This window comes from Hippocampus guttulatus, chromosome 9 (assembly GCF_054856545.1).
Source record: "Hippocampus guttulatus isolate MCC_2025c chromosome 9, RoL_Hgut_1.0, whole genome shotgun sequence".
NCBI lineage: Eukaryota > Metazoa > Chordata > Actinopteri > Syngnathiformes > Syngnathidae > Hippocampus > Hippocampus guttulatus.
The window spans coordinates 13612755-13639581 of record NC_141269.1 but is presented as its reverse complement, the minus strand read 5'-3'; the positions used below and the strand labels follow the sequence as shown (position 1 = coordinate 13639581).

Below are 26827 nucleotides of genomic sequence, written 5' to 3'. Positions count from 1 at the left end.
TCATTAGCCAATAAATAATATTGCAGATCAATTTCACATCTTTACAGTACTTTAAAGTATAAATATGTCACATGGGCCACTTGGCCAATCATAGTTGTATTTTCTGTGACATCACATGGTCACGGCGAGTTGCGACGAGTTGCACAAACCTTCAGGGTTTTATTACTTGGCCACGTAGTCCTACTGGAAATGGACTTGGCCCCCCAGATTCCCATTCTTAGCAAGTACCCTCGGTGAATTGTACATGAAAGGCAGCTGTTTTTTAAAATTTTATTTATTTATTTATTTATTTTTACAACAGCCCCCCCCGCCCTGCTAAAACAAAAAAATATATTTCCCTCCCATCTTTTTCCATTTTCAAACACTTTTGAAAAAGCTCTAGGGAGCCACTGGGAGGGGGCGGGGGGCGCTAAAGAGCCTCATGCGGCTCGAGAGCCGCGTGTTGCCGAACTCTGTGCTACACTATCCAGATCAGGTGAAAGCGTCTGGTCAAATGCCCGGTACCATTTTAACATTCTTATGGCTATGCAAGCATAAAAATAGAGTTGAGTGCAAAATTTCATGAGAAATGTGAACACTAGTTGCTTGGCAGATGCGCCTCAAGCATCCAATTTTTATTTTTATTTTTATGTTCTCGATTTCCATACAAGGGGAAAAGAACTAAAAACACCGAAACATCTCTTTTCCATTGTTTTTCATATCAAGCACCTTGTTGAGGCTGCACCCTCTCTCTGACTAAATATTACAAAAAGGCACAAAAAGTCTGAGGTGTCATGTCAATGTCCCACAGGCCATCTTCCATGACAATGCTTTGCCAGCGCCTGGTGTGACGTATAAAATACTTCAGACTACAACAATTGCTTTTAACACAACAGATGTTGAGAGAAGAATTGCACACCACGGTTCAGAGTTTCTGCTATTTCATATCCCACAGGTTCTGCTAGGTCCTTAAAACTACGTCACAAGCTGTCACATTTAAAAGTTGACTTCCATGCACTACTATGTGTCTGTGATGTTCACAAAGGACAGAGAGAGAGCCAAAAAAAAAGGTGGAAAGTAAGCAGCGTGAAAGGAGCTATTGAGTAGTATACACTCACACAATTTGTCTTATGTTTGGTAGTGCTTATTTAACATAGAGTGCAATTTAGTAACCACTCAATACAGGGATGAGAGAAATTGGTAGTAAGTAGCACACATGGGCCTATACAGAGTGCAGAGTCACAAGCAAGCCTAATGTGAAAGCTGACTTTTTTGACTTTCGTTGACATTTCTCAACCAGTGGCAGTAGACCTCTAATTATTTTGGTTTAGCCCTTTGGAACACACAACAGCTTGTTTTGAACAGAAGATGCATTTATTTGGCATGTTGGTTTACATCACTGGGCCGTACTGATGTCCGCAAGTGTGTAAGCTAGATGGATTTAGCACTGTGTATAGAAAAAGGCCAAAGTGACGCAGAAACTGCCTGAAAAATCAAAAAGTACGGTAACTTCCGATAGAGGATGTCCCACGTGAGTTGATGAGCTAATCATCCAATTTCCCCAATGTTTGATTTTGATTTAAATTTACATTTCTGAGATATTGCTGCAGATCTTTGTAAAGCAGAACCAATATATGAGTGTATATGAAATATTGGCTCATATTTGAAGAAACACTGAAAGCCAGGATGAAATCAACCAGCTCCACAGGCCCAACATGCAAGTTTGATGATGTGTTGTGTTGTGTAACAGGGCTGGCCTGGTGGCCTCATTGGCAGGCATGACAGAAAATTTAGAGTATGTTGCGTTGGCTGCATCAATAAAGTACAAACCCCAATTGCAATGAAAGTTCGGATGTTGTGTAAAGTGTACATAAAAACAGAATACGGCGATTTACAAATCATTTTCTACCTACACTTAATTGAATACAACAGAAAAACAAGATCTTTAATTTTCAAACTGCTCGATTGCAAATATCCACTCACTTTGAATCTGCAACACACACCATAGAGATTGGACAGGGGCAGGCCTATCACTGCGTGACCTCATGTTTGCTTTTAACAGGACAGGGTTTAAGCTTTGCGGCGGCTATATTTATTTTACATTCTTGCTTCATGCACAACGTGCGGCTTCATGCACAGCAGTGGCTCAACTGTCAGGGGTCTGTATTACATTTTGCGCTTCATGAAGTGCCAAACATTTTGATTGGGAGACAGGTCTGGACTGTTGGCACGGCAGTCGAGTACTAACACTTTTTTTTACAATGAAGCCACACTGTTGTCGTGCTTGTAGTGTAGTGTTTTGAATCAGGTGCACAAAAGGTCAGGGACTACCGGACCAGAGGGCATTTTCTCCAAGCAGCGATGATGACAGATCACCATTTGCTTTTTACTTACTACCTGTCAGCTAACAGATACCCTTTGACCTTTGTGAAAGTTACAATTACCATTTCAAACAGAAGGAACCGTCCATACAGACTCAAGAAAAGATCATGACTCATTTCACAAAATGAAAGGACTTAACAATTGATTTCATTTGTGATGATTATGTTTTGTTAAATTTGTTAAATCTGTCAGTATGATCAAGCGGCTTAATATAAATTTGTAAATCATTTGCCAAACACTCTGCGGTACACCCCCGCAACCTTGCACTGACCTGTTACGTTGGGCTTCAGTAGCTTTGCTGAAATTAAAAAAAAATTATATAAAAATCCCATCTCTTGTTTGCCAACAACTGGGCATAACGGAAGCAGAGCAAAAAGGCAATAAATAAATAAATAAATAAATTAAGGGATTGGACAGATCCTGAGACAAAGTAAAGGTGATCATTGCAGTTGTGCTTCGGAGGAGGAGGGAACTTGGGCACCAGAGAGGCCTCTGAAGTGATGCAGAATTGGCAAGAATTTGGTTCATTTTTCAACATTTATCATCTCTTTTTAATTTTGCATTGCTTGTATTTTCCAAGGGCATACTCCGGTTTCCTCCCACATTCCAAAAAATACGCATGGTAGGTTCATTGAAGGCTCTCAATTGTCTCGAGGTGTGATTTTGAGTGTGAATGGTTATTGTTCTTCTATGTGTGCCCTGTGATTGGCCGACAACCAGTTCAGGGTGTACCCCGCCTACTGCCCGAAGACAGCTGGGATAGGCTCCAGCACACTCGTCACCCTCGTGAGGATAAGCAGGTTAGAAGATGAACGGATGTAGCATCAGCTTGTTTATAGTACATACAGTGCATGTTTTGTGCACTTTCGTGAGGGCCGCGGCTTTGGTCAGAGTCTTGCAATCAGTTTTAACAACCTCCGCCTTTGACTATCATGGTGATTAATCACGAGGCAAACTCCTATTCAGCCTCACCGAAACACTTTCTATTGCCTCCTTGAAATGATTGACTAGAAAAACAACTTTGACAGGGAACGATGCGATGAAGCAGTGATCTTCTGCTTGAAAAATCCAGTGGAGGGAGCGCACAAAGACTCGCATGGCAGCTGGGATTTGCCAATGAATAAGCTCAGTGTTCTTTGATACATGTTTTCCCCTTGAGCTGTAAACATGCTGAAATATGCGATGCGATCACATGAGCAACAAGAGCGGAGTCAACAAGGCTCTTGATAGATGTTGAGATATGTGATGCACTTAGGCCACAAGTGTATGACTGATGTAAATGCGTCATGAAGGATCACAGAGCACACACATGACTGCGTCCCATGCTATGCTGTATGGATGTTCTCGATCTCTTCCACTAAACTGCCATATGATGAGAACCTTCACTGCTGGCAAGTAGACACAATCTAATCAGATCAAGTGCTGTAAACAAGTGGGGGGGGGGGGGGTCGACCTAAAGTTACATTTAGCTGGACTCTGTTAAATGATTTACTTTCACAGCAGAACTGCACTGGTGAGGGGTCATATTCTGATATTTGTAATAACTATTTCTTCACATCTGAAAGGCTAAATGGTAGAAGCAGCTCTTGATGTGATGATCTTGATGCGCAACACCACTGCAAACTAGTACCACAAGCACATGTTGTTGAATGAAAATTTCACTGATAGTGTAATTTAAAACAGAGCATTATTACTATTATTATTATGAAGGCAAATTTTAAGACAGCTTCTGTACTCCATCTCATTATTTGTTCTACACATACCCCGACTGCAGTAACTATATTTCCAATAGCAATAGTGTGCTGTGCAATACAATGCAACTTCTTCGCAGTAAACATTTCTTTACAGCCTGATAGCATGCCAAAGCCAAAGTTGGTCACAAATGCGCTGATTAAGCACGTCTTTCTTGGGACAAAACAATGCGTTCCTGCACTTTATGGCCCGGAAACAAACATACATCAAGTGACAGAGCATCAGGTTTGACATTTATGGCATGCATACAACATGACGACTTCAACGGGAATTCAAGGCAAAAACTTGCTTTCAAATAACATGTTCTATGCGGCCCCACTAGTCTAGACTTGGCATTCTGATAAATGTTGTGGAAGATGAAGTAAGCAGCAAAACTGACCCATTTTTAGCCATGTCGACTGAAACCTTTGTGTTGTCATTTACGCGTGACTGTATGTTGCTGGGCTTCCTAAGGGCTACCGACAGTGAGATCTGCTTACAGGCTGTGAAATCCTGGACAACATTTTCAGATAAATATTTATTACCAGGTGTGTTTTACTTCAATGGAGAGGTAAGGCCATGTTACACTGATTTCTGGTTTTGTTTTGGAAAGACGGATTCTTTCAACTGTACCTATTTTGTGGAAATTGGGAGTATCTGATACAATGTAACCCAACATTACTCAAACCTCTTATAGATAATCATACCTATCGATTAGGAACTTTCAATGTTTTCAAACACAATGTTTTCTGCAACTTAATAGACTTGAGGTTTATTTTGAGTATTTCCATTTTCCAAAGATGTATTAAGGTGACACTGAAAACAACCAAAATAGGACAATTCTGACAATAATTATCATAGCATTTAGCGATAGCATGCCACAGTGACCACACACATGCAAATTTGAGACCAGCTCTTTATTTTTGTCATTCTATGAGAGTTCTGGTACTATTTTCTTCTTTGAATACAGTTATGCAAGGCGGATGTTATTCTGAATCAGTGGTGGAGGCAACAACTGCATCAATGTCACATCTACATTGTGTCCGTGCACGAGCAAGCGTACCGTGCGTCCATCCACTTCTTCCACCCGTGCATGCTTGACGACAATATGGAGCGCTCACTCGAGTGGAACAATCCAGACTGTGTGTGTCAAGCGTGCCAAAGAATGGTATGGATGGTCTGGTATGTGTGGCCCCAGAATGAAAGAAACTCTGTTGACCCATCAAGTGTGCGGATGCATTTGCAGTCTGAGTTAAAGTACCAAATGTAACACTGAGAGGCAAACTGTTTTACAGGGAGTTGAAAGCAGACTAATGGGCCGGATCCTGACCATGCACTACTGGCTCATTAGTTGGAGAGGAAATGCATGAGCAACCATACACGCGTGCTCGGGGTGACACAGAAAAACTGCACAGAAGGACTTTTAACCATGACTCGAAACTAACAATAGCCAACAAGAATATTGTATGTCTGAACAAAACGACATTCCAGTCACCAACATTTCCATCCGTAACCATTTATTGATCTTTTGGGTACTTTTTTTTTTATTGCAACTAATAATTGATCTCTCATGAGTGCATTATCTCCCGTCAATAAATCCAATACCCAGCCATGTAAACAGGTATGGACAAAGACAATCCTAATTCTGCAGAGAGCAAATCTTGGAAAAAAAACCCCCAACAACCTAACATAACCAGTTATAAAGCAAAGGAAGGAAAGTACTGAAAAAACAAAACATTGTGGAACATTGCGGTTATAAAATAATCAACTCTCCGCCATATTTATATTTATCGGCATAATAAGAATACATTTTTATTTTCATTACTTATAAAGATAAGACAAGAAAACCTTTACTTGTCTCACAATGGAGAAAAGGTAAAGTGCAAAACATTTCACCGAACAACATTAGGTTTGAGGCATAACAAGCGATAAATGGAGGAAAGATGTAAAGTGTAAACCAGCCACTTGATCTGGATATTGTGAACACACTGCATACAGTATGGTAATAAATGAAATTCAACCGCACAAACATTTCATTTATTACGCGCGGCAATGACATGAGGTCATCATTGTTAGACATCTCTGTTACAGAACGTCATCTTTACCGGATGCCTCCATGAAATGAAGAGAAAGAAAAGCATTGCATCATTTCCCCATAATAATTCCACCACTTCCCGCATGACTCCTCTGATGATCAGAAATGAGCCCCTACAAGTTGGATTTCTTCCGCACTGCCGCATGTCATCGTCTTTTGCGTGTGTCGGGCGACACCGGGCTTTGTGCGCATGCGTGTCACATCACGGACGCATTTCAGTGAACATTAGAGGACCCATTTGTTTTTCTAAATTGAAAGACAACACAAAAAGAGCGCATTGGGCGCTGAATTGGGCCTCACACCCTGCAGTGTGAACGTAGCCCGTCTCACCACGCGACATGTAAGAGCCGGGAAACAAACTACATGGAAATGTAATATTCTGCACCTGGCATTTATTTCCGCAGACTGCGCAATAAATGCAGAGTTTTGAAATCTGTGGCAAATTCCGTGACCGCGGAATTTGTGATTGGACATAACAGGTGTGGATTATACTGGATTGGTCACCAGCCAATAATAGATCACACAGGGACAGACAACCATTCGCACTCACACCTACGGCAATTGATCCCACTCTTGCCTTGGAAAGTCAGCTGAGTGAAGCGCTATTTTGTCAATGATCACTGCATCGTAACCTAATAGATACAAACATGCTGCATACATAATCGGATGATCAATATTATCGCTGTGGGATGACAATGGTCAGATCACTTACCCGTCAATCGGCTTTCCCAAACGTTTTTGTTGATCATATCTAAGGTCGAGCTAGGAGATGTGCTGTGGCCACTGAAGGACTTCTGCAGAAGGAGCAGCCTGATGGAGCGAGACATGCTGCTGTCACCTGATCGACCTGATTCCAATCAAAATTGACACTAACCTTTTTTTTCCCCCTCACCTACTTCTGTTACTGATCAGGTCTATTTGTGCACCTTCCTAAGGTTTGCATCTATACTGCTTTGATCGAGCCTTCTTCCGCATGGATTATTGTTGAAATATATAAATCAGCTAGCTACCTGGCCTCTCCAGAACTCTGCCTTTTTTTTTCTTTTTTGAGGTTTCTGCCTCCTCCTGTTTCTCACTCTGCTCTCTTCCAGTCTGGACTGTACACTCCCATCTCTGCACCAAGCTTCAATGCGGTAACTGCTGGGACACATCCAGCCAGTGCCGCAATACTCTCATATTCTATTCTCTCCAGTGTGTGTGTGTGTGTGTGTGTGTGTGTGTGTGAATATATTTTAAGTGTGAGCGTGAGTAAGTGCTTTCTGACTCAAGCGTCAGTGGTTACAACGCATATCTGAGTGTTTTAAAGGCACGACTCCCATCTCCCATCGCACTTGTATGCATTTACCTTCAGCAGCTGTGGTCGGCTTTGCATAATCAACTCACATTCAGCAGAAAGTCTTCAAAGAAAGAGCAAGTTAGTTTGACAGTGTTTGAAGGTTTTTGAAAAGTGTTCTTCTATAAATGGCATTCTACTTATGGGGTCATGGGCCAGCAGGATAATAAGACACTCTGTACTATGACATTTTGATATCTGCTGATGGTGGTCATTCATATCGCTGTTAGCACGCGTGTGCACCCATCTAGATTGCTTAAGTAACCATATAATCTCTGGTTGCGTTGTTATATTCAAGGCACTGTCCACCCTTCACAGCCATCCTCCTCTGTTAAGACACGGACAGCAGTATGCTAATTAAATAAGAGTAATGAGAGCAAAACAGATCTGAACATGATTAAAGATGTTTGTTTCAAGTTAAAGCGACTGAACGGATAAACGTTAAAGGGATACTCGCATCATTTTTAGACAAGTTTGTGCCCCCTTTGTATTTCTAAATCCAACAATAGTTCTGAACCAAACGTAACCAGAAATAGTGACTAAAATTTTCACTGGTGAAACACTTGTGGTCGAGTTCCCAAAACCGAAAGACGACAGAAATCACAGGGTTGAATAGTGTTTCTTTTGCATTTTGATTGCAGTATGTGATGCGCCACAGTAGCCAATGGCGACCTCTCTCTTCGAGTCAGTCATGGACAATGCCCTGAGTGTATTCAAACTATGCAAGAAAAACTTAAAATTTCCATTTGGGGTTAGCCTATCATTTAAAAAAAACACACACACACACACACACAAACAAAAAACAAGCAGCTATGCAATTTAAAACAGTTTGCGACCAGAGGGCTTTAAGCTGAGGAAACCTAATATGAATCAGCTCCAAATTGCGTCCGATTGTTGTCAAGATTGATGTATTGTTTTGAAATTGAAGAAAATACAAACAACACAGTAACTGATATTTCAGTCAATGTCATAGATTCTACTTGAGATTGGAACTTTGGACATGGCGATATGCACTGTAGGTAACAAGTGTTAAAGCTTACCCTCAATGAAGTATTAACCTGTATAGTTGCAGCCAAACAATATTCTCCATCTTTTGGCATTGGCAATCACAGTTATTTTTTTCAAACTCTCAAAAACCAACAGAACAAAACAATGCACCAACCCCCAACATGGCGGCTATGGGCCTGTCATTTGTGATCGTCATTTGAAAGCTATCTCTGGAAACACTGGTTCTGTACAGTATTTTTGCATTCATGTTTTAATTAATTGCTGAGACCTCAGTAGAAATGAGTGTGCTGTAAGAGTGCTGTTTTGAAAAAAAAATAATCATGAATTTTATAATGGATTGCATTTAGGTAAAATGATTGGCAGGTCAATATGTTATCCATAAACTGGATGTGTGGGTTTATTGTGCCTGTCCGACTGTGAATCACGTGTATAGTGTTCACAATGTCCTCAGTTGCATTCACCACTGAGCACTAACACATTCAAGCAAGAAAACTAAGCACTCCTGCTGATTGCTCTGGCTCAAGAAGGTAATGCACTGGCTTATTGCAGTTGGCTGATAGCACTATGCTCATCATGGCCAATTGACTTTTTGGCCCCTTGTGGTTTGCTGAAACTGATAAGATTGGATTCCCACATTTTTCCTTTCACTATTCTTCTGTCTGTGCTTTTGCAATTTTGGAATGAACTCTTAAAATATTGTTGTAGTCGGATTATGGCTGAGTTCAGGCCAACAATAAAAAAACGCGTCTTTTACCAAGCTACGTCAAATATCTTTTTTAACCACTTGCCGTGAACCAAATTACCATTTTTACATTGGCAAAAATAGTAACAAGAAGACAATATTGTTAAAAAGATCTGAACCAAAAGTACACCATAAACCGAGGACACCCTTTGATTCATTTTAACTTATTTTCAATAGTAAAATCTGATTAATAATATGAACAAAACAGAATCAAACACAGTCTTATCACGGTTGGTGGTCAACCTCTGGCAAATATCAACGGACTTTACATACATCGTTTTCACAGAAAATGTGTTCTATACCCTAGTTATGTATAAAATATGGAAATCACAACATTTTTGTCCAGTTTAACAAAAATATATGATCAATGATATTCCCGTGTACAAAAGATTTTTCAGAGATGGTTTTGTTGAGATTTTGGCAGTCAAGCAAGCAGGCTTCCTGTTTGAAATTTCCCCTCATGTGGGTCGATTTCCTTCTCAGAGTTCCAGTGCAGCACACACAGATGCCCGAAAGGGGTCTCAGATGCAATGCATGGGAAACAAGAGGAGGAATAAAGGGGTTCATGGGGGTTTTAACTCCAGTTAAGCTTGCATCTGCAAATGTATTCACTGCTGGTTGGAGTGTCAAATATAAATGGAATGCATACAGTACCAGTCTCCACACAGGAACTGAAGGCGAGCGAGAGGGGAGGGGTTAGCGTTTTGGTGGGGGGCTGTTAGATTCATGAGGAAAGCCAGGAATGTGACCTTGCAGAACGACAGTGACTCTGGTGCTATTTATGGATATGTAGCAACAAAAAAAAAAAAAAGAAAAAAAAAGCAGGATAAGGCAGTCTAAAAAAGCAGGAACAGTAAGAGAAAAACAAACATCAGTAACAAGCTAATTTGGACTTGGCTTCAGGCTAACTAACTGGTGTTTTATTTGATCTTTCAACCCTCAAAGGGTATGTTACTGTCAGGTTTAGGCAAGGGTAGTAAAGTAGAGTACAATACAATACAACTTTATTTATATTTAAGAACGGCTTTGGCTGCAACAAAGCACTTTAGATATAACATAAAATAACATAATAGAACAACAAAAGAAAGCACATTAAAACACAAATTAATGATATGAACACATATACAATTGAACAGTGACAGCTTCATTTTGGGGCAAAACGTGTGCCTTCAAATGAGTTAAAAAATGGACAGGGAGTGGGCTCGCCTAACATTTAATGGAACGTCATTCCAGAGGGAAGGACCGGCAACAGAAAAGGTTTGATTCCCTCTGAAGCTGCGCTTTGTCCTCGTCACCTCCAGTAGCCTCAGGTCTGCAGACCTGAGGCACTGGGCAGGTGCGTAGGGCTGGAGGAACTCAGAGAGGGAAGCTGGGGCGACCCTTTCATGCACCCTGTGACCTGAGAACACAATAACCTGTCCACTGTAATAACCGTTGTCCCCGAAAGGGTTGAATTGGGCTCGAAAATGTACTGGGAGCCAGTCAAGAGAAACCAGAATTGGGGTTATGTGTTCCTTCTTACAAGCTCCAGTTAGGAGGTGAGCAGCAGCATTTTGGACCAAATGGAGATGGTTGAAGGATGCCTGGCTGACTCCAAAATAAAGTGCATTACACTAATCTAAGATGTAACAAAAGCATGGATTAGTGTTTCCAAGTGCTGTTGAAAAAAGAAGAGCTTTGCCTTAGCCAGCTGACTAAGATGAAAGAAGCTGGATTTAACAACCGCACTGATTTGCTGGTCCAATTTAAAATCACTGTCCAATTTGAAATATAAGTTCAAGACTATAGGCTTAAAATAAGACACTAAGGGGCCCAGGTCAACAGGGTGGGATGTACAAGGGTCACTGGCACCAAAAATCATAACTTCTGTTTTCTTTCCATTAAAATTTGAGAAATTCAATGACATCCATGATATGACTTTTTCAAGACAGGATAAGTCTTCAGAAGAATGCATCCTCAGCGGGACATATATTTGACTGTCATCCACATAGAAGTGGAAGGAAAGAGCATATTTTCTTAGGATGGAAACTAAGGGCAGCAAATACAGTTAAAACAACAGGGGCCCCAAAATACAACCCTGAGGAACAGCATACAACCGAGGGGCAGAGTGAGACTGAGAGCAACCTAGACAAACACAAAACGTCCTGTGAGCCAAAGATCCAAACCACTCTAAAGAGCTACCACTAATGCCCACCAGGTACTGCAAACGAGCAAACAGAATACTGTGGTACACCCTATTAAAAATTACAGTTAGATCCAACAAAACCAGACACACATAGTCACGTAACAAGGCTGACTTTGTGCTGTGTGTAGATCACAATCGGACCAAAACAAGATTGTCTGTGTGAATAGTGATAGTTTTCATTGGCACAGTCTAAATTGAGAGAAATCTGTAAAAGTGTCAATTTTGTGGATTCCAAAGGAAGGTGGTGGGGCTCAAATGCTCACTCACAAGATCAGCGGCTCATGTGATGTTTTGTGTTTTCCTTTTTTCTCTCTCGTCCTCTGCCTACAACCAGGGCAAAGTGATGTTAACAGAGAGTCTAAAGTGTCAGTACAGCTTTGGGCCTTCAACACAACAGCTGCTTACTTGCACATCATTGTGTTCTAGTTTTACATTTCCAGTGGTTTATATTTGGATCAGGGTGGCACCGGGTGTTGCTCTAATCCTCATTGACAGCCAAAATGAATATTGAGACATCCCAAGAATCTTTAAAATGGGTGCTGACAAGCTCAGAGGCAATTAAAGGCAACAACCAATATTCAGTTATCAAATGTCATATTAAAGGTGCTGACTGAATTATAACAGATTGAAAATACATTCTTACTGCATATGGCCATCATTCCATGTAAAACATCAGTATCACTTGGAAAGATTAAGATGGGTTTGAGGCTTGACTTGTTTTGGTAGTGACATAAATATTTTTACTCCAATAATAATAATCATGATGATGATCATGATCATCATCGTGATCATCATCATTATTTTTTTTGAAATATGCAAGCCAAGTTCTGTGAGAACCTCTCACCCGGTCCTTTTATTTTTAATGTCTGTTATCGTAACAGTAACTACCAGAAGACTGCATACGTATTCTCAGTTTAACTATTTGATGAATGCCAGGAAGATCGAGACATGGCCGTGGAGCCTTTTCTGCAAGATACGGAAGGTCTAAACTGTACAAAATAGTTTCTATTCTTCATACTTCCAAAGCCACATGCACACAGGAGGCCAGCTCTGCCCAGCCCATATGTGTGACCTGACGATCTTAACTGGTTGCGATATGAGTGCCAGGGTGCAGATAGAGATAAGATGCTGAGCCTGGAGAAAAGTTCACAGCGACACAGCGACCTAGCTCAGTCACCTAATTATTTGTGCCAAAGAGGCCTAATCTAAAAAAAATAAAAAAATTACAACATCTAGACTCCGCACTTGGACTCACCCGACTGACTGTTTCGTGCTTTGGTCAGCGCTGCTGTTTTGGTTATCAGTGGAGTGCAACTGGGTTCAATAGTTAACTTTTTAATATTGGTGTATGAACAATAGCATCTGTGTATGTGCTGATTGCAATTGCTTAGGAATCCCTGGTAGCGGGATGTTGTGCTGTGATTATGATGTATGAATTGACAGAAACAGGATTATGAAAAAGAACACGGGGAAAAAAAATCATGCGGAAGTTAGCATAGCTGTCCTTATACAATCGTATGAATGACACGTTCACAAGACACTGCAAAGGCCCGGGAAGCTTCGGCTGTAACAAACATCACGAGAGCCCAATGAAAAGCTCCTCAACAGTGTACTTTTAACTCTTTAAAAAACAAATTTTCTCTGGACACAGGTCAGACGTGACGCTGGCTGCACACTTGGGTACAACCACAACTGCAAGGAGGACATTATATGTCAGAGCAAAACAACTGTGAGGCTGTTGGAGCTTCTCGTTGATCAATTCCCTCAATTATCACAGAGATATAAATTAACCATGAATGGGCAATCCTCTCACAGCAGCGCAACGGGAGCCTTTCGGTCATAGTGTGTGATATAACACTGTCACAAACTTTAATGGTGGTACAGAGAGGTCTTTGAAGTACCGCAATGAACACTGGGCTTTGTGCTCAGTCAAGGCCCCCCAAAACACCCACATAACACCCCCCCCCCCCTATACTCCCCAAGCACATGGAGGCGGGCGGCACCGGTGCTTATATAACTTACTTGCAGGAGGCCAGACTGATTTACATAAAGAAAAATTACAGAGAATGACCGATCTTTTGAAGTTGGCATGATGTCTTCTGCAAACTTGAGTTATCAAAAAAAAAAAAGGTTTGAGTTTTGTCTACGAAGGTGGTAATGTCATATGAACTGACATACGAGCAACTTCTGCTCATTTTCTGTGAAAGGCTTTCACAGCGAGTGGCTGTAATTACAAAGCCAGAGAGAGCAATAGTGAGTGAGGACTCCCAGCAGGCTTTGCAACAGCAGGGGGCAATATGAAAGCCTTGTCCCCAAGTCACACCACCTCGCCAGCCGTGTTTACCGAAGGACTGAAGACATGGGGGGGATGTTTAATGAACACTGACCACCACTGGCCGCTTGTCCGTCCATCCATAGTTTGATGACCTGGTGCATTAGCACCAGATTGCTGACAGACTGGAGCCAGAGAGGGAATGTTCTACGAGTTGATCCATAAAGCATTGGGATCTTTTGAAATAATGGGAAGACACTGGAGGCTATTCATCTGCAAGAAGTCATATGGATTGATAATTGTGGGTCGAGTGCTGAACAAATGCCAGACAAATCCCTTTATCTGATGATTTGTAAATGGATTAAATACAGATCCAGTGGAACATCTCATGATAAATGCCCGAAATGTTATATAATATGCAATTCAACCAGCATTTAGGGGAACAATGAGGCTGGACTTTAGCTCCCCATGAACATGAAACATGACTATGAACATGAAAAGCAATGTCGAAAAAGAATGGATGGTTGTTGGGCCAACATGAAGAACTGTCTTTGTTTTTTCCATTGCTGACATAAACGCACAAGCAGCTGAGTGAGATTTGACTGGAATGGGTAAACAGATGCAGGTCAAATGTTTTGGGCATCAGCCTCGACAACCAGTCTGGCTCTTATCTCGGAAAGGCGACAGGCTAGATGGTCCGCTAGATGAGTCTGGGTTCTTATCAAGACTAACATCAAGCGAGTCATCGGACCAGATCCTGTTCCCCTTCACTCCCTCCTTCCCTCTCTTGCACCACGCCGATTACCGGACAATGATATCAGGAACTGTGCTACAAATGCTCCTCACATGATACCAGACTGAGGCAGATCAGGACAATTGCGGACAATTACATTTTGTCAACATTAAAGGCAACCCAAACATGTTTGAACAGATGAGAAACCACATCAAAGATCTGCGGCTATACAAATTCAAGTTGTGTATCAACGCATGAAAATCACTGACCTGCTTTTGTCCTCTCTGGAATCGCAGTACTCTGTAAATGAGAAGAAGAAAAAAAATGAGGCTATGCAATCAAATCCTATAAACATTGATGAACATAAACTTTGTGTAACGTCCAACACTTTGAAGAAAACAGTTTTTAAGAATATGGTTTTCGCTACGTAGCTACATGGTGACACCCCCTTCAGATTGGACGATGAAGAAAGCACAAAGGCCATTATTAGTTTTGTACGCATACTTTCCAGTTCGTGCAAACATCTTAACTCATTCACTCCCAAAGACGTTTTTAAACGTCTTTTCAGACTTGGTCCAGGATTGCCTGGTACTGAATGAGTTTTAATACATGTTCACCAAAAAAAAACCCCAGAAGGCTTCTTGACAAATATTGCATCATTAAGAGCCCAAGTACAGTAGGCTGCACTCCATTCCATTGTTGACTCAAGCATGACATAGGTAGTCCCGAGAGGCTTGTCTGATAACATCATCGTTCGGGGAATGTAATGGTTCATGCTTGGGCTAAAAAAAAAAAAAAAATCTGCATGAGGATAATGTTGGGGCAAAGAAAAGAAATGTGCAGGCATGTGCCTTGACGTTGGCAGTCCTATATGTGTGTGTGTGTGTGTGTGTGTGTGTGCGCGCGTGCGGGCGTCTGTGTGTGTGTGTGAGTGCATGGTGGGCAGCGGTCGATTGGAATGCAGAGGTCTTTCTTGCCTCTGACTTTTGACCCTGGGTTCTTTGGCTGACCCCCACACCCTGACCTGTTTTAATCCACACTCCCCTGGAAGAGCTCAGACAAGCTAAGGAAGACAAGGTACATTCTCTGTGGCTTTTGTCCCCTTCTTCTAATTTACCTCCTTTGAAAGGAAAATACAAAATGAATGTGTCCTCCTGGTATTTGTAACAAGATAGAATAATCTCTCATTTCGCGTTATGCGAATTATGGCTACGTTGACACAACAATGATCTAGTCCATATGGGGATGTTTTCTGTCTGATGTTTTGATCGTTTCAAGAATCAGCTGATGTCCAAATGATCCCTGTTCACACTGACTTGCGTGCCAAGCCAGTAACTGCCGATGGCAAAACAACAACAACAGCAACAAAAAACCACTACATGTGCTCAGCGACTGCTCCTCTCAGACAAAATCATCCTTTGAAAGTGCTTTGTGTCCGTGTATATCTCGTATGTGAATATAGACTTTGTCAGACTTCGTAAATAATCTAAATGCGCTACACAGAGGGAATGTAGCTTAGGGCGGTAAAAAGAAAAAGAGCAAGCCTATTTTCACATTGATCAAGCACCAGCATCAGCACATTAATACAAGAACTGCAAATGTTCTGCCGGTGCCTTTTGAACAGAACCCAGCGATGCGGAGCTTTCGACATGGTATCCCGAAATCAGAGATGCGCGCCGAAATATATATATATATATATAGATAGATATATATGAGTGTGGATGGTTGTTTGTCTCTGTGTGCCCTGCGATTGGCTGGCAACCGATTCAGGGTGTCCCCCGCCTACTGCCCGAAGACAGCTGGGATAGGCTCCAGCACCCCCCGCGACCCTAGTGAGGATCAAGCGGTTCGGAAAATGGATGGATGGATGGATATATATATATATTTAACTTGTCGATTAGACAATTGTTTTCAACAATAACTAAAAAGATCAAGAGAAGTGGAAAAGTGCCAGGCCGTCTTCATCTCCCCATTCTCTTACCGAGCAGAAAACGGGGGTGGGGGGGGGGGGGGTGCAAAAAAAGATGGCTCTTAGGCTGGGTAAAAGGGGGTTGTACTCTTGTACAGCATTGAAGCTGTGAGTATCCAGACTTTCACATGCCCAGACTTAACACGCAGGCAAGAACATGTCCTCCATTTTTTTTTACGTGTCCTTTATTTTAGTGGAATGACAAGGCCATCATTTTTAAAATTCCACAACTTTAACGCCCAGTCTTTTTCTCAAAATGTTATTCTTGGCCATTTTAATTGGCATTCAAAAAAAAAAAAATAAAACGGTCACGTGATAAAGCCTCCTGAATTGTGATGTCCTCTGCTTTACTCTTCTGCAAATAATAAGGATGACATGACATTTGGGTTAACATTCTATCCAATCACTTCAGAAACAAAAGCCTTCCCACAAGCATGCTTCTGTTTACATTGGACAAAGTACTGCATGGATTACTACCAGAAAGGAATTCGAAGACAATAAAAAGCTACACTTTGATTATATGCCTTTTATTTCGCCCATCACAAGATAGCTCTTATATTTTCTGATGAGCCACCATAGCAACACAAGCGTGACACACTCTGGTGAAAGTAAATACTGTACCACTACTGCTTTCTTTCATTTGTGTCTTGTTTTGTCTCACATGTGAGCTGATGAGCACTAGATAAATCGTTGCCTCTGTACTCATCTGTTTGATGCTTTTCTAAGCTAGGTAAAAGTCAAAACAAATCCATCATTTGTGGTAAATCTTCCCGGGTTAGCACGTGTGTTGGCACTCCTAATATGTGTCCGAAAAAGGCATAGAGCAAGTAAAAAACTTTATGGACAATTGTATTTGCAGTTAATTGCCAACTAAAGACCCCAAAGTAGGCCCAAGGGGAGGGCCGGAGACCTTAGTCTGAATGACTATATAATCACCAGGATAAGCAGAACAAGAGTGAGGTAACTTCTCGGACAAATTTACGTTCAGTGCCATTACAGCTGCTGTTGGACTCAAGTCATGAGTGTGTGTGTGTGTGCGTGTGTGTGTGTTTGGGGAGGGAGGGGGGCGGGGCATGTCCAGGTCCAAGACAATAATACTAATAGTTTTGACTTTTTTATTCATTCAGTACAAAAGGTCTCTTTTCCCCAATGGCTGTCTGGCCGAAACTGATTCATATCCTGCCAAAATTTGGAGTTCATGAGTTTTTTCTTTGCTGAATTGATATCTTTTAGCTGGAGCACAAGGAAATAGAAAAAGACTGTAAGTCATTGTGTTGACTCTGGGTGATAGACGGATTACACCCTCGAGTGGTCACCAGGCAATCATCGGGCAAATGCAGCAAATACAAAGTATTTTCAATTCAACTTCTTTCAGTTTATTATGCTGGAACAGTTTTTCTGGGAAACCGCCACATTTGAAATACACCCACTGTGCTTGTATGGACGATAAAATTTGGTGAAAATGGACTCTGACTGAACAAATATACCAATAGTGAGGTGACTGACAGGTGGGAGGTGGGGGGCAATGGGTTGGTCAGAGAGTGACAAGGGGTGGCCACATGTAGCTTCACCCCTATGAGCAGCACAATGCTCATTGAAGGAGAAATTCTGACAGAAACTGTTTATTATTTTAAATTAGCGTTTTTTTTTTGTTTGCTTTCCTGTATACAGTGCTACTGGTATGTGCTGGGAGTAGTAATGCGGTGTCCAAACACCAATGAGGTCGTTTATGGTTGTGTCACTGTGAGGGCCCTGCATCTAGAAACAAGATCCCAGGATCCACCAAGGGAGTAAAAAGTCACCACCTGACAAAGCTACACAAACAATTAAAAATCACTTTGCCTCAAAATTTGACCAGAATTTTGCGCTTAACTCTTAATGGAAGCATTTTATCGGGAAGGGGAAAGTTGCTAATTGAAGTACAATTGAAATGGACACCCAGACCTCTAACTATAAGGCAGTAGAATAATTTCTCTCAGCTTATCAACAAAAAGGGTAACGATAAGATATACTTGGTATAAATACTGATTGATGGTTAAAAAAAAAGTGGTTCAACGATTATTTTTACAAATATCTTCACAATTGCCACCTAAAGGGTAAAAGACAACATGGCAACATCTGTGTCATGTGGAGATGAGCTTGTAGAAAATTTCAAGTTTCTATTGGTCTTTGAAGACAGAATGGTAATGAATAAAGGTCTCCATATGGGAGGTCCACATCCTGTCCAGAGTTAACAAGACATTTCAGTTCAGCAGTGTGTGCCCGTGCTATTGTGTAAACACCACACCACGGGTTCCTGTCACTGACCCATGAAGTCACTTACACAGTATAAATCTCCCCTCCACACAACTCGGTGTTTCCCTCATAACAGCAATTACAGTGAAATAAATTTGAGTGAGAGACTGCAGAGCCGTGCAGGAATGCGGATGAATGGGTACCAGTGAGTACCAGTGTTTTCATAGCACCGTAGGCGCATATTTTCTTGATTTTCACTCTGAATTTCCCACCGACATGCCACAGAGCAGGTTGGTCTCAGGGGCGAGGTTGTTCCGGGCCGTGTCAGGTGTCCACCGGGGAGCTGTAAACTGCAAAGCAACAGGCGTCAGCTGCCTCATTTACTACCACTAATTTACTGGAAATAGGTTGTGTTGGGGCCCAGGAGGTTTGGTCAATTTGCTTTGCACGTGTGTGAGTACCGTATATAATGATCAAGAACTATGTGTGCCTGACTGATAAAGCAATTCTGTATCCATATCCAGGTATTATGAGCATTTGTGGGTTCCATTTTTGTAGTTGTTCATTTTTAAAATATTTTCAGCTTTGAATTCTTATGTTACACTGTCAATAGATAGTCACCCATGTAAATAAAGTCATCGCACTGCTCTTCCAAAACAAACCTGATTAGTCCACCATGACCCAAGCCCACCACAGACTCGCACCCGCTCAAACCCCCTCATCCTACTTGCAGCTGTGGTGTATGCGTGTGCGTGGGTGTGGGTGTGACCACCCATGGTCTGTGCTGGCCTAGGATTAGGTGGAGCTCAAGCTAACGCAAACCTTTTTCTCCCCACCGCTTAACACAAATGGCCAAATTAGTGCAGATGGCTCAGGTAAACTGTTGGCTCCAGTACTTGAAATAAGGTAAACGTGTCTACATGGGATCGAGGAGAATTGCGTGTGTGTGTGCGTGCGTGTGCGTGTGTGTGTGTGTGTGTGTGTGTGTGTGTGTGTGTGTGTGTGTTTGTGTGTGTCGGTAGGAGCACATGAACACACTTGTACAGAATCCTTTGAGATGTTATCTGGAGCTCATTGCTTTTTTTAATTTTTTTTTTATTGGCATGATGTGCTATTGTTGCCCTGCACTTATAAAGGAATTTATTCCCCATGGTGTGCCAAGGCCCACGTACACATGTGTGGGGAGACGTGGGAAACAATTTCATGTTACACTTCTTCTTTAAGAAAGATCTTGCCCCCACCTGGTCTCCTCCACTCGTACTTTTACCCTCCTTGTTACATTAATACATTTTGGTAGCTTCCATATGTCACAGTTGGAGTGTGTCAACAGGAAGTGATGGAATAACTTTCTATTTGTGTGACCACACCTAGCCAAACTGTGAGTGTCCAGCTGTTGGTTCAAACTGACAATTATCTGATACAGAAAACCAGGGTGACTCAATCATGATGACCTGGCTTGGATGCAAAAAAAACCCAAACAAACAAACAAAAAAAACCCCAATACACTTTACGTACTGAGCAATGTGGGTGAGCGGCTTCCTGAGAACCACCGTGACCTTGAGCAATGCACCCAACCCCCAGGTGCTCACTTGCTACTCCTGTGTATCTCCAATTTGCACCATAATGGCATGTGTCTTTGGGTAAGTAATATCATTCAGTATATGCATGCACTAAGGAAATTAAGAGAATAAAGCAAATTTCCTCATGTTGTTGTTCTTCAAGGGTTTGTGGGTACCTGCAAAAGTACTGCATTTGAACTTGACCCAATTATTAGCCCCGTGAGGTGCAATAATGCAGATTGTACTACGAGGGGCAGAAAATGGAATCTGAGCACTCATATGCGTCACTGAGACAGATGACACCACGTAGAGAATATCTTCTTGAGCGCATTACAATTCTACTGAGGTTAAACCAAGGCTGCATCAGTAGTGGGTCAACGTTTATACTGAAATATATTCCCATGTCCTCTTCCTTTGTTGTTGTAAGGAGTTGGAGATTGTGCCTGGTGAATTGCATTTTATGACAACTGGCTGATTAGGAGCCAACTAGAAAGACAAGTTTGGGAGTTTTATGAATTGGGTCCAGATAGTTCAATGACAAAAACACACTTTCACACGTGGGCAGATGTTTTACAAGACGTCCGCTTCCAATTGTCAAATCTAATCATTTGAAGTCTAAAGAACACCAATATTGCCCACCCACTGAACAAAATTTACTTACTGTAACTGGTCATCAACTCAGTTGATGATGAAACAGCAGCATAATGGATACGTATTTGCCAAAGTATGATGGCTCGTTAGGTGACCTGAGGATTTACGCAACCAAGTTTCAAATCCAAGATGATGAAAGATAAACATAGTAAAATAAGAAAAAAATAACTCGAATCCAAGCCAAAGATAAAGCTATTTGACAATGCTTGCTTCGTTATTGGCTCTTTATCGTTACTGAAATGTGAATGAAATTACTGTTGAGTAAATGAATGAATGCATCACAAACACAACTTTAAATTTCCACATCAGGAAAGGACAGACATTTAAACTGTTAAAAACACCGGGAGCTTGATCAAATCCATCAAATTAAAAGGCACAGAAGCTTTTAATCACATGACAGCATGCATATTAATTTAGCAAACACGTCACCTTTTCCCACTACCCAGGTGGAATTTGTGGCTGAGTGACCCGGGTTAATAGAGATAATCCTCATAATCCCCCCTGCACTAACAATGCCAGATTGTTGATTAGCCACTGGATTTATTGGGAGAAAACAGAGAGAGTTAACAACACAGAGGGATTACATCTGCCCACTTGGGGAGACGGCTGTGGCACCGCAGCAGCTCATTGACTTCGGAGGAAGACTAGACATAGCTAGGTTTATTGCATTTTCTTAAATTGTTGTTGTTGTAATTTAAGAATGAAGACCATTCACTGACTCAATGCATTTATGGTATCTAGGCCAGCATGTAATTAACTGCAGGGTAGCCAATACTGTCTACGAAACAGGAATGTTCAAACTTGGTCTTTTTTAAAAATTATTATAATATATTAGTGTATACAGAGAATAACATTTATTCAAGTAAAGTGCGCCAAGGCGATCGCAGATCACCAGTGTGAACAGAAGCTCACTGACGGGCTCACTGGACTGACTATGCCCACCTCGGATATTACCACTGTTGATGAGGGCACCTGTGCTGTCCACACTTTTCATATTTGTTACAGGCTTTGAAACACAAGGTAAGCATCCATTTCTAGAACATAGATTCCAATATAGTGCTGTACTAGATTACTAAAATCAAGCAATTGATTTTCCATGCAAAATTTTAATGACCGTGTAGTTTGTGCCTGCCATTCCCCAAACAAAAAGCATTTAAAAAAGCTACTGTAGGATACACCATTCCTTGTATTGGTCAAAGCCTTATGTTAGAACAGCTTGATACCCAGAATGTGGACCCAAGGACCAATGTGATGTCACAAAAGCCTTCAGTTTTCCCATGTAGCCACGGGGATGTAAAAAGCAGCTGATCACATTAACAGTGCCACAGTCATTTAAGTCAGGAGAGGGGGAACCGGTACCAATTAAGCTACCTAAAGATGCACAGGAAAGTTACTTCATGCATTGTGCCTCTTGTCAAGGCCTGTCAAGTTGTAGCAACACATGCACAGTTGTGGGTTTCTCTGAAGCCAGGGAAGAACCACGTTCAGTTAATGTGTAAATAAATACATAAAGCTGATGCCTCCCCACATGAGTAGGCAACTGAACAAAATATAAATCAGGATGTATTGTATTGTATTTTAACCGTTTTAGTGCCATCAATACTAACCCAATCACAGATGGGTTAGGATTGGGTTAGTATTATGTGATTGAGTAACCCAATCACATAATCGATGACAAAGTCATGACTTGTTGAACACATGTGGAATATCGGGAAAAACTAGTGGTACGTGGGAGGTAGTTGAACCAGATGCCAGCCAGGAAAATGCTAATGCAATGTGAACAGTGTGAAACAATGTCAATAAAAGCTTTACTCGATGCAACTTCAGTGAATAGTAGGTCTGCATGTGAGCAAAATGTCCAGTAAAAAAAACCTCTGGGTTCCAATGACGCGCTTCACACCTGCCAATACAGCAGGCAAAGTGCCCAGAGAAAAGAGGCAGACTTCATGATGACCACAGCTGACAATGATGCAGTGTAGAAAGGTGGTCCCCAACAATGTGTGAAAAAATGCACCATTTACATCATTGTCCATCAGAGAGTGCCAGAGAACTAAGGTCCCCGCAACACACCAAAACCAGCGTTTGTGTGTGTGTGTGTGTGTGTGTGTGTGTGTGTGGGTGTGTGTGGGTGTGTGTGTGTGTGAGCTTGTTTGTCATTTCTCAGATTTATTGCACTTCATTAATTGCAGGCTGCGGGGGGATGGGTTGGGGGAATGCAGATGCCTGCTTTTTAGAGTCATCCATAACATTTACTGTCAACATGGACATCATCATAAAACTATTCCATTTACTTTTTACGGTCTAAGTTGTGAAATAAAAGTTGGCGGCGATTCACTGACATACTGCGAGCCAACAGTACCAATTTGTGGTTGTGAGCAACAAAACAGCGGAGTGATGTCTTTACATAGGCTGACACATGATTTATTGGAAAATACTAAGTCAATATAGCATACTTGGGATGTGATTTTAGTACCATTCCTTAAAAAACATACTGAGTGGGCAGTCAACAGATGTTGATATTTGCCCTCATCAAAGATGCTGATAGGGAAGTTCACAAAAGACCAATTTCAGCACATTTAACTATGGACGATTGACCTGTTTTGTGTATTTGGGGAAAAAATAAATGTGCAGCCACTGCCCTCTTTTCAGGTCCACTTGAACAACCTGTGATGAGAGCCACCATGGAAGCTATCCAAAATTCTGCCATTAGAGATGAAAGCAATGCTCATTTTCATTGCCGCTGATTGAGGTATTAATTTAAAAACATTTATTACTATGGCAAGATTATCGAAACATGGGTGAATTGTCCAATTTATCAAGCTGAGCATTAAAGGTAAACTCTTTAATTATACCAAATAAAGAGGCCAGTGACTTTTAATCAACTATGTACACACAGTATGTCTCCTTCCTACTCCTGAAGTGTGCAAGTCTTGAAATATACGTAAAAACATGATTTCCTTTTGGGAGTTGAGAAGTTCAATTTCCATATCCTGTATCACATACTCGGGTTTTTTGGGGGTCTGTATTTGTCTCCTTATTACAGCTCTGCCGAACCGAGTGAGGAGTGACCTTGGGGACAATGACACAATCCAAAGTGGCTGGCGGGGCCGGAGTAACCACTGGAATTCAATTCCAGATGAAGCAGTGGTTGGATTCATACCACCTTAAAGAAATGCTAACAATACAATTTCAGAGCTTTGCACTGGTTTTGGACCAACAACAGGCATGAAGCATAATGGATTTGCATGCAGATATAAAGGAAAGCCAACAGAGTTAAGCATTTTGCAGGACCTTGAGGAGGTGTGGTCTGGATAAAGGATGTTTGGGGACTGAGAGACACCTAAACCGGAACCCAGAGGAAGGACAGAGCAGAGATTTGCTTGTGACCTCAGCACGCAAACCACAGCTCTTCTATTGTCCACTAACTACATACAGATAAAAGAGCTATGCACATTCATAATCTACTGACAAGAAGGAAAGTACTCATCAAACTCAAATAAAAATATCTCCAACAAATTGTCCTGCCAAAAGACATAACAGTCTAGAACAGAAACTTGGGAGATTCAGACTTCCCTGTGAAATTCCGACAACCACACCAAGAGACGACAAAAGTCATCTTAAGAGCAGCAATATCTTGCAGCAATGCCTGCCACACACGACTCAGCCGACAGCAACTGAAGTGGAGCAATGTAAAAAATTACTATTGGCAACTCTATGGCACACACCAAAAGATTGAGAGCACCACATTTACAGATGCCCTGAAACTGGAAGAAAAAAAACCCTTCAAAGAATAATCACGATATCATGAAAATATTTACTTAGCACTGACATTCCAACAATGCACGTGCAGTTTAATTTCTCTTCTTCTTTGTTTTTGTTTTAATAAAGGCAGCGTTATTTGGTCGGCCGCTCATGAAAAGTTTGTCGCCAACTCCGTACACTGTGCACCAGTTTAGTCGGTTTCGATCCATGTGAGGGGTCAAAAGTTTCCCTGTTATGCAATGCTTGGATACGTTTTGTGAGAGAGTATCACCTGTCACCATATCTGTAAGAGTGTTGGTTTAAACACCCCTTTGCTGAATTTGTCTGTGCCATGTTTAACGGCGCGTCTCTTTAAGGGGTGCCGCATCTCTTAAAGGGGTGCCGCATATGTCTTGCTAGTGAGAAAGCTCAGCACTCAAGGTGACTGATATGTTGTTTCCGACAGTAACATTCAGAGGAAGGTGGCCGGGGGTCAGCAGCCTCCACCCGCCTCTGTGGCTTGGCATATCCTTTCCAGCCACTGACCCCTAAAAATAGAGGCTCAAAACAAATGGTCTTAAAATGCACAGCCATTTGTCAGTGCTGATTGCCTGTATGTGGCCAAATATAGCAATGTCTGCTGATATTAAAATGACAATCAATTACACAACTGTTTTGGAATCCTTCTACAAAACGAGTGATTATCTTTAAGTTATTTAGGATTATCAATCTTTTGCTATGTATGGTTAGGATCAGTGATCAGGGATATATTTGTTATCGCTAGATGTTTAAGTGGGATGTCCGAATGTGTCAAGTAGATAACATTGTAGCGAGACAGAGTGTAGCAAAACTACGGGCAGCACGGTTAGTGGACTTCGTTTGCACGTATGAGGGGCCGACATAATTCAGGATTACCTCTCACATTTACCAGTTCAATTGAAATGCTCTCACTCAAATAAATGAAATGCTCTCATGCACATTCCTGTTCATGTATTTTTTTTAAAATCAGCACTTCTGAAGGACTCTCATTAAAACTAGTGAATGCACACATACACAATATTGAAACACTCTTGTACACACTACCCAAAGACTCTCATACGTATACAGTATCAAAATGCGCTTATACACACAAATAGATGAACAGTAAATGAAATTTCTGCCCTATGTATGGCCCGCGACCCTTGTGAGAATAAGTGATTTGGATAAGCGGTTGGATGTGAGCATTTCAGATTTGATACTTGGTACTAATTCATGGAAGGGACATTTTTCAGAATTTCTACACTGCACTACTGCGACCAGTTTCTCAACAAATGGAAGCTGAAAAGAGGGGAAGTATGTGTCAGATATGTTGAGGAAAAAACATGCTCACGGTTGGAAACAATGATCATTTGTTTATGAAAAACAAAAATAAGACCCAACTGTTGCATGACAATAATGCAAGCCAAACAATATTATGAGGCACCTGCTGTAGGTCAAAGAATAGAAGTTGCACACTGAAAGTAAAACACCTGCTGTGACACAACATCTGCTCGAGATTAGCCACAAATTTGATACAGGAATAACAACCACCTGCTTAAGGCTAACAATAGGCATACTGGCAAAGATCTGATAATCTGTTCCCTTCGCCCCACAGCAGTAAATTGCGTAAGTGATATAGAGCTTGCGGGGTAAATGGACACTCATCCAAAACATCCACAGCCACATACCATCAACTCCACACTTATCATAGTCACATTTATATAAAAGACAGCGATGGTGCAGGTATGTACTAGGCCAGGGGTGTAGGGGGAAGTGCGCGTGTTATTAATATGATGTTCTTTTGTATTAGTGCACACTGCACCTTAAGCATTCTATCAGTATCACTTTCACAAATAGGGTTTTTTAAAAATAAAATGGAATAAAAAAGCAGGTCACCTTTAAGCTACAGTATCGCATGACCTCCATCACCGGAAGTTGTTAGCGGTTAGCACCTGTTGCGATATGTCTTCTTTTTGTTCCCACTCAGTTTGTTCTGCAATTCACTGATGCCACTAGCAAAGAATGGGAATATGGAGCGCCAGGAGAAGCATTTCAAAACGGGACACGACGTGAGCTATGATAGTGATTTTCATGCATTTAACACGATCCAGCCATCCATTTTCTGAACCGCTTATCCTAACAAGGGTCACGGCCATGCTGGATGCAGCTGTCTTTGGGCCGTAGGCAGGGTGCA

General features: G+C 41.5%; 1 protein-coding gene and 1 long non-coding RNA gene across 2 annotated transcripts in view; one reads left to right on the top strand and one right to left on the bottom strand.

Annotated features, from left to right (window-relative positions):
* dlc1 (DLC1 Rho GTPase activating protein) overlaps nt 1-26827 on the bottom strand; it is an 83482-nt gene that overhangs the window by 44297 nt on the left and 12358 nt on the right. The window contains exon 5 of the mRNA XM_086119407.1: nt 14730-14760. Within this exon, the coding sequence (XP_085975533.1) occupies nt 14730-14760 (31 nt within the window). The remainder of the gene's footprint in view (nt 1-14729; nt 14761-26827) is intronic.
* Nucleotides 15379-25555, top strand: LOC147200417 (uncharacterized). The gene is made up of 3 exons (XR_015101774.1): nt 15379-15537; nt 23524-23623; nt 23918-25555. It is a non-coding gene; the product is annotated as an uncharacterized LOC147200417 (long non-coding RNA).